The 9,479-nt window shown below is 36.0% G+C and overlaps 1 protein-coding gene across 1 annotated transcript in view; it reads right to left on the bottom strand.

Moving 5' to 3' along the window:
• The window catches only part of ADAMTS6 (ADAM metallopeptidase with thrombospondin type 1 motif, 6), a 156,669-nt gene that overhangs the window by 49,518 nt on the left and 97,672 nt on the right, over positions 1-9,479 (bottom strand). Inside the window, exons 13-14 of the mRNA XM_009327284.1 lie at positions 4,913-5,058; positions 2,592-2,655 (exon numbers count right to left, since the gene is read on the bottom strand). Of these exons, the coding sequence (XP_009325559.1) occupies positions 2,592-2,655; positions 4,913-5,058 (210 nt within the window). The remainder of the gene's footprint in view (positions 1-2,591; positions 2,656-4,912; positions 5,059-9,479) is intronic.

Below are 9,479 nucleotides of genomic sequence, written 5' to 3'. Positions count from 1 at the left end.
GATGGGAAAACATACACTATACTTTATGAAAACTGTCCTGACAGTAAGGATATTGAAGAATCCTAATGATATCTCCTAGACTGGAGGTATTTCAAAACAGGTCAGCTGCCCAACCATCAGTTAAGAATGGTTTAATGACAGATGATTTTGCCTTTGAGCCAAGGAAAAGCCTGAATTGCCTGCTCAGATACCTTCTAGATACCTTCTGTGATCCTATAAGCTTCCTCTCAGTAATAAACAAATAAAGAGAGAATAAGAGAAGCAAAACCAACTAAGAATAAAACTGTCTGAAAAGTGTCTGACAATAAGAAATAAAATATGATTAAGAATAAAACAAATCCTAGCAACATTTCAACAGTACCACTAGGTAGCTATGATACGACTGTTGATAATAAAAAAGCATTAAAAAACTGTTGTATATTTGTGAGGGAGCAGGATTATGTATTATATAAACTTTCTTGTATACTAGTTACTGTAGCAGATGCTAAATAATATCTATTGGAGATAAACATTTTAAATAAGAATGTCTGGACAATTACCTCACAAGAGTTCTCAAAAGAGTTAAGGGAGGAGGGCTCCAGTGTGCCAATGTGAATTTTTTAACAACACTTAGACTGTGTATACAAACTGAAACAGAGCTAATGTAAAAAGGTCATTATTTGAAAAGGACAAATAGAATATCTAGGTTACAGTTTGCCTGATATCAATCCCAAATAAACAGAAAAGTCGGCAGAGACTTGACTGATACAGGGTTAAAAGAAAGATAAATAATAATACAAACCAGTATTTTGTGTAAGAATACGTTTTATCAACTAAAACTTTTTACAATTCCTGGTTAAATTAAAAGGATAATGAAATATGCTCAGATTTTGATATGGCACTTAACTTAGTAGTACACAACATCCTGACTGAAAAAACCAGCAACAAACCTGTACTAGTTCAGTAAAGCATACATTAAACTTATTAAATACTGACAGATTTCAACAGACAGATTTCAATAAGGAATCATCACTTAGTTGGTCAATTCGTAGGTAAATTTCCTATCAACTGTAAGAATAAGAAACACAGTGCTACTAAACATTTTCATTTGTGAATTGGAACTATGAAAAAATTTCTTGCTTATGAAGTCTTCCAATTACAAAAAGACCATCTGAGTGAAAAAACAAGAGGAAGGTAAATTAATTACAGCGGATTATTTGATAAGCTGGATCCATTCAAATGAAAATTGCACAAAGACAGCCAAGCGCAAAGATACACATCTACAGAAAAAAATTAAGACGGTCAAAGTTTCAGAATGGTGCACTATAATTTGGAAGTCTGTATGACTGAAAAAATTTCACAGCTCCTACTGGACAAGCAGCTCACCTTCAGTTTCTCTTACAACATTGTGGACAAAAGGCCTAACACACTGCTTGGCTGTGTGAACAGGACAGCTGTGATTAGCAGTAGGAAAGTAATTTTTAATTTGGAAATTTGTAATACTGCCTAATAATGAAAATAACCTCCACAGAGAAGTGTGCAGAACTAATACTTATGATAAGTAGTAACGATGAGAAAAACAAGGTTTTTTTCAAGGAATCAGCACATTAACTATTGTACTTTTTCCTGAAATATATCAAAAGATAAACAGGTGAAACAACACCTTTAGGTACAGACTCTCCCACTGTTACGAACCTTCTTGATTTAAGAAGAAAATTAAGATGAATTTGAAGCTAAAATATCGTGAAAGCCTGTTGATGTTTGTAGTGCTACTGACTTGGAAACTTACTAGTGAAATTCTTTATTGGTGTGCACTTTTTTCTGGTTCCAATTTTTTACTTACTTGAATTTGTAATTTAGGTTCATAATTTGATTTTATACATTTATACTCTGCCCCACCCCCTCAGTGGTAGTTCATTATTTGATGGGCTCAGCTCTATAATAAAACTGCATGATTATTCTGGTAACACAAGAACCAGTGCATACCTGATGCAAAACAGCAGGTTTAAAAGACACCAGAAGAAATAAGTTTTCACAGAATGTATAAGAGGATTGTGTAACGCATTAGCACTGGAAGTTATAAAGGTATAAAAATGGTAAGAGGGTTTAAAAGTGGATTCATGGAGGATACTTCCATTTGTGGCAGTTTACGTGGTACAGAGACAATGTGGAGCTCAAGAAATCTTCAGACACCCAGCTTCTGGAAACTCATACAGTATATCCATGGAAAAGTCATGCCTTGGCTGCTGTAAGTTTGTAATTTTTCCCTAAACACCTGTTATTGGCCACTGCTGGGAGACAAGACACTGGGCTACACAGACCTTTGCTCTGATGTGGAATGCTCCTTGTTCACGTTTAACATGGATGATCAAGTTGAACTCACTCCAGGCCTTAATGCGAAGGCACCAGCTGGGCATCACATTGAGATAGGGATCCTAACATTTAGCAGAACACACTGGGTGCCTGCAATACAGAAGTGCCCTACAGGAGTGTTTGCCAAAAAAATGCAGAATTCACGGCTCTTCTGAACTGGGAAAAAATGCATCCATTGCTGCTTAAATGTAAAGCAGACAAGTTGATTATACTTTTACAGTGGAACAAAATTTACTTACATCAGTATTACAGGAGCGATACCGCTTTCTTTCTCCAAGACAGTATTTGCCTCCACCTGAAGGCCTGGAAAAACATGTTTTATGTGTTAGTATATGTATTAGGATAAACACAAGTTCATGAGATATACTAATGCATTATTAGTATAAATACAAGTCCAAGAGATATATAGTACATAAATAAAAGTACATGGAAGTTTTAAGGTGAGATTTTAAAATATTTTATTTAGTAAGAATTGGAGCATTGACTTGAATTGGAGTAGATACAAACCAATATTGGGTACTTGAAAATCGTCATGCGTATAGTATTCATCTAGTTTGCACAGATCCCAAGCAATACAGTTTAACAGTATTTTGAACATACTGAAAAGACATGATTTTTTTATTATTTGCTTGCTTTGTAAAACTAGAATGAGAAATGTGTAAACAACCTATGTGATACTTTTTTTTTTTAATCTTCTCATACACTTGAAAATGTAACAAAATGAAGAAACACTGCCTGCTAAATACTGGAGCCAGCAAAGACTGCATTTTCTAGTTCAAGAATCTGATTCTGATTTGAATTAAGCAGTATTAAATCTGAGGAAACTCCAGAGTAAGCAGGTTTCTATTAGTGTGAATAAGACATTGGCTCTTAAACTCCCAAACTGTTCAAGAACCTTATCTATCTTCCACAAAGGTCAAATAATGAATTAACATTGACTTAAATGGAAGATTAATCAGACATCAGCTCTTTGGCTCATAACTTGAAAGCAGAAAGGAAAAACACTTGGTGTTTGTTTTATAATAAAGAAATAAAAGTATTTGCAGTTAACGAAAATCAATACTATTTTTCACATTACAGATACTTAACCAGGCAACACTATCCTTGAACCAAAAGGAATTTTCCTCCTAATGCAGACATACTCTCCCCAAATGCATTTGCTTGCTGTACTGTTAAACATTTAAAATTTAACCACCTTTCAACATACCAACCCATATATGTGGCGACAGGAGTAGTTAAAAAAATCTTAGGAAATTACTCATGCTCCAAACCAACATTTCACTAGCATTTTTACATACTGCCGTGAAAAAAACAATGAATTTAATTTATTATTCTCCCAGTAACAGTCTGACATGTTATCAATGCATATGGGTAATTTTTGCTTTTGAATCCATTCAATAAGTAGTGCTATTTGCCAGATTTGATAGTTATTGCTAACGATAGGAGGTGACCAGACCACCCTAAACAGCAGTAATGTGACATTATGGTGTCTGTCTTGCAGAGCGCAATGGAAAGCTGATGTACAGCCTGGCTTGCAAAACAGCAGTACAAGCAACAAAGAACCTAAGTGTACAGAGAGGAGAAGATCAGAAAGGAGTGACAAAAGCCACAGAATGGATTTTCATGAAAGAAGCACAAAAGCTTAATGTTTTCAAGAAAAAGTGGTCTTAAAAACTAATAATTGTGATGGAAATGGCGATTATGGGACATGACAAGAACGAAGTACGGAGTAATAAAACTATCCTTCTGCAAAGACCTATAGCTGTGATGAGGTAACCAGAATAGGGCAAGCAGCAACAGAGAAAAAGCAGTGATTTGTTCAGCAAAGAAGAGCAATGGAAATAAGTAAGCATTCCTCATCTGAGAAGTGCGAGTGACAGAGAGAGGAGCACTTACCTGACAGACCTTCTCTGGAAGAGTGCACAGGGCATTGGAAAGATGACGGGACCAGTACAGATACACACAACAGATCAAGCTGTAGTGGAGAAGCTGGCCCCTCTTGAGAGAGAGTACATGGACCAATAGGGAGTAGCGGCAAGGAGAGAAGTTGCTGAATTGTTTTAAGGGTCAGTGGGAAGTCACAACTTAGTGTTGGACATGACAGCATATAAATGTATTGTATGCAACATAATATTACTATGGCTTATATGTAAGCAGTTGTACGCAAAGGCTTGGAAATACTGTGTTGTTTTTTCAATAAGTAACTAGCAATAGTTATTTTATATCCTAGACAAGCATTACAGATAATATGTCTTAAGAAAGAAATCCATCTAATGCATAATTTAAATATATTTCGCATGAACAGCAAGTTGCAGATAGAAAACCATTCTGCTTACTGCTAAATAGATAAATGCAGCTATCTTTACAGTACATAAGATACATTAAAAATGTTAAAAGTATGTCTAGTGAACTTCTCCTGTCTAAGTGTTTCTGTCTGCTATTTTGAAGACAAATGTTGGCAAACTAGCAAAACATTTTTACAGATAACATGTGAAACCACAGTTTTGAATAATTTCCAAATGTGTCTTTTTGTTGGCTCCGGCTTACTTTAGCTACTTACGCTGGACTGTCACAGTGTCTTATAGATGAGGAGACTCCTCCCCCGCAGGTCCTGCTGCACTCTCCCCATATTGACCACGGACCCCAACCCCCATCTATGCTCTGGGGCCAAGTGCCAAAAGGTACGCACTCTCCCTGATAACACCACTGAAAGATTTCACAAAAAAACACAAAATTAGGCTGACAGAGTTATCAGGACAGAAAAATATAAGGGTCAGGCAATGACCAATTATAGGCATTAGCATTCTCTGTATAGATAACGAGACTAATATTTTACTTTTTCTAGCCATGTTTAGACATTGGTGAGGGTGTGTGTGATTTGTTAATTGTCTTCACTACATCCTGAATTATAGGTCCCTGACACACACCAGAAGTTAAAGCAAGCTTAAAATAAAGATTTTCTTCGTATATCCTCCTTAATGTTTCACATTAAAGGAACTGCAAGGTGCTTACATTCTTTTAAACTAAGATTCATTTCTAAGATTAGTTTAGCAAAACACCCTCCACTTAGGATTCATGTAGGGGCTTCATTACGCAAAATGAAAAACTCCTATCAGGGGGAATTTTAAGAAAGAATTCCCTTACATTTTAAAAAAGAAAATCTGGACGAGGTTACAATGGAAGAAGAATTTGTTGCAGTACTTCATTTATACTAACCCTACAGACATAATAAAAGTAGTGCCAAAGCATTAGACATGGTACAGAAAATCATTATATAACAGTGACTGGCCACTTGTTCAGGGACAGAATGAACATGTGTACTTCACTCGTGCAAACACTTAAACTTTGCAATATTGTTACTTACATTGGACATACAAAATGACAGACAATTCGCAGAAATGGCTAGTTGTTAAAATAAGTTTATAATTTCCTTCGTCAGAAACCTTTTTTAAACCATTCAGAAATAATCCTGGAGCCCATAGTTTGATGCACATTCTGGTGTCTACTGCATCACTGAGAATCTGGAGTAGCTTGGTTAGAATAACCTTTTCCCACCGCTATAGGCTTACATGACGGACTAGAGCACGGCCTCAGGTCTGCTGTGACCTGAATCTGCACATTTCACTTCCAAAAGGTGGGCATCTGCTGTTTAACTCCCTTGAGTTCCCGTAACAGGCGCAGTACTGACCCTTTCCAAAAAGAAACACAGACAACTTCTGTGTCCAGAATCAGCCATATGAATTTGACAAAAAGCACTGAGACATGCACAGAAGACATGGACAGACAGACATATCCCTGTCCACCCACAAGCACTACTGGAAGACTCAGTGTTGACTTTATACTAATAGGTACAGCAAAGTCAAGTTTTCTCCTGAGTCCTAAGGCTCACCTAAAGCCTCAGTCCCAGCAATGTGGGACATATGTAAACAAGTAAATACAGCCATTCACAATCTAGAATTACTCTAGATTTTTCTGAAAGCAACTGAAAAGAGAATTTAACCTTCAGTCATTACTCAGGAAAAAAAAAAGAATTAATAGGAGTTTGATATGAACAAGGATTGTACAGTGTTAGTTAAAGAAAATGAATAAAAATCCTTATTTTTTCATTAGAAATTTCATTTTGAATAAAAGGTACTTCTAGACTGTCAAACGTGTCAGAGTCTAAGTGTATAGCTCTCAAGAATGTACATTAAAATGATATATTAATATTAAAATGTGTAGCTTAACATCAGCAAATGCATCTAGATACAACATAGGTTTGCATATGAAACACATGCTACCATTTGCTATAATATTTCCTTATTATATTATTCCCTTGTTATTTCCACATTAATAAGTGAAACCTGTAGCATTATTTTTCTAGCCACATTCATTCTTGTTTCTTCTCTCAGAACATTTTTATCCTCCATGACCTCTTTTTTCTCTGTATGTGCTGCACCTGTTTTAAAACACAGCTCTTATAGTCCAGCACATTTCTGTTTATAAGCCTCATCCCCTATCAGTTAGAGAAACAAAAAACAAGCATTAATGTGTCTACAGAAAAGGTAAAGCAGACTATTTTAAATCTCAAGTTCAAAATGCATTCCCTTTTCTACCAGGTCTGGCTGGGACAGAGCTTTCCTCATAGCAGTCCATATGGTGCTGCATTTTAGGTTTGTGACCAGTGTGGATAATGCACCAGTGTTTTAGCTATTGCTGAACAGTGCTTGCACACCATCAAGGCTTTCTTGGCTTCTCAACCTGCCACCGAAGTGAGTAGGCTGGGAGTGGGCAAGAGGTTAGGAGGGGACACAGCAGGGACAGCTGACCCAAATTCACCAAAAGGATATCCCATACCCTGTAACATCATACTCAGCAGTAAAACTGGGGGTGGGAGGGTTTCCAAAGTAGCCACTGCCCAGAGACTGGCTGGGCAACAGTCTGCTGGTGGGAGGTAGTGAGTGATTGCCTTTGATCCCGTTCGCTTTTTCTTTTTTTTCCTTTCACTTACTAAAGTGTCTATCTCAGCCCATGAGTTTTTCTTACTTTTGCCCTTCTGATTCCCTCCGCCATCCCTGGTGGGATAGTGAGTGAGCGACTGGGTGAGGGCCTAGCTGATGGATGGGGCCAACCCACCACACCCATCTTCAGAAAAAAAACCAAAGACACAAGGTCTCATGGAGTTGTACCGAGGAAAGGAGGGTTTATCCTTCTTGGAGTTCTAAATTTACAAATCGGAGGTTTACGCCAATAAGCAGGCATCCATCAGAGGAACGTACCCTTCATATGGAGCTTCTCTTAAATCCAGGCTATCACTGAATGTCTGCATAACACATAATGCAGCCCATATATGGGCTTGTATACCATATACCCATATACCCAGCTTGTACGGGTATATCCATACGGCACAGTGTTTTGCAATGCCTCTAACGGTACAATTATGATGGAGAATAGAAGTATTTATGTGAATTACACGAGGGATTAAAATCTTCTGGTTTTCTTCTCATTATAGTGATAAATTAAGTGATAATGATTTTATTAACTGAAGACAATAATATCCTTGCAGCATTCCATTAAAGAGGCCACAGAAGTACATGAACGGTCATCTAATGCTAAAGTCAAAAGCTAAAAATTAAAATGCTTCTAAGAGTAAAAAGGTATGCTAATAAGTTAATTTAAAATACCTTATATATATTACAAACATGTCAAAATCAAAATTAAGAAATGAAAGACACTCAGAGTTAAAGCTAAACCCACAAGAATATCACATACGTAAAACAGAACATGCAGACCATCCTAACTCTGTACTATTATGACTGTATACAATAGGCAGGTGCATTTTCACCCGCTTTATTTTTCCAAAGGTGTGTAAAATCCCTGCTCTGTGATTTCCTCTGTCATGCAAACATTATCTTCCACATTCCCATATTCCCCTGTCAAAACTCTTTAAATGCTGGGTTTTCTCCTCTACTGAAGTTAAATCTGAGGACTTACTGCTTGCTCACTTCGGTGTCTCTTCTTAATTTTCTAGTGAAAATTTATCTTTCACCAGAAGCTGGTGATGCATAGAATCTCTGTCAGAGTAATTAAAAATTACCAAAATCTTCATTATTTCTAATGGGACTACAGAAATATGCTTTCTCCACAAATTATAGCAACCTCATCTGCTATAATGAGGTAAGGACTATTGAGTAACCACTGTATGAAGAAACAAGAGGAGGTGACAGCTATTTTAAAAGAACAATGCTTCATGAAAGGTTTAGAACTGAAATGTTAATTCTTCTCTAACATTGATTAAATAACTTTCAATTAGTTCAACTAGAAAGACAGTGGTGATGCACCTGATTATGTACAAAGTATGGAAAAAAACTGTGAATAATGTGAGCAGTCTGAAATTTTTCTTATAGAGATCATTAACAATAAAATAAAACATGATATTGTGGCACATTTGCAATCACTTTTTTATTAATATTAGCTGTTTAACAGAACTAAGAATTACAATAGTATGGTTTTAGAAAACTCACAGAGCAAGTACTCTAATATTGAGTAAAACTGATTTCATCGGGGGGGGGAAGATTAATTCAATTTAAATTTGCCATATCAATTTTAACAATGTATTTTCAATCGTTGCTTCTACAATTATTTTGCAAGAAAACTTAATGTCCAATGATAACTTAAATTTACCTTATCTTAGAGTCCAATAACAACTTAAATCATCACACAATCTAGCTATTTAAACTGTCCTTTCAGCACACTGTTTTTTCATTTCTTGCACATTTGCCTCTTGTTTACATCCCTAGCATGGATCTAAACAATGATGTTAGAAAAGGTTACTTTTTAATTACTTTAAATTCAAAGACAAAATAAACATTCCTATCAATTTTGTCCTATTGTTTTATATGCACCATTTCCTCATCTGAGTTTTTTTAAAAATCTGTCAGTTAGTTTACTTTCACAAACACATCTCTCGGTATACCAGAGAGAAACTTCATGTATATTTAAAATTATTATTACAAATTAGGAAAAAGTGTACCTTTCTGAACCCAGCCAATACATAAAACCCTTCACCAAAGCATGAACATATTAAAGCTTCAAAACAGAACAGATGTACAAGTTCCATCAGTAGCAAGATGGAAGCATAGCAAAGA

Source organism: Pygoscelis adeliae, unplaced genomic scaffold (genome assembly GCF_000699105.1).
Source record: "Pygoscelis adeliae isolate BGI_AS28 unplaced genomic scaffold, ASM69910v1 Scaffold26, whole genome shotgun sequence".
Lineage (NCBI taxonomy): Eukaryota > Metazoa > Chordata > Aves > Sphenisciformes > Spheniscidae > Pygoscelis > Pygoscelis adeliae.
Note: the sequence above shows the minus strand (reverse complement) of the source record. Positions and strands in the feature narration are given on the sequence as shown.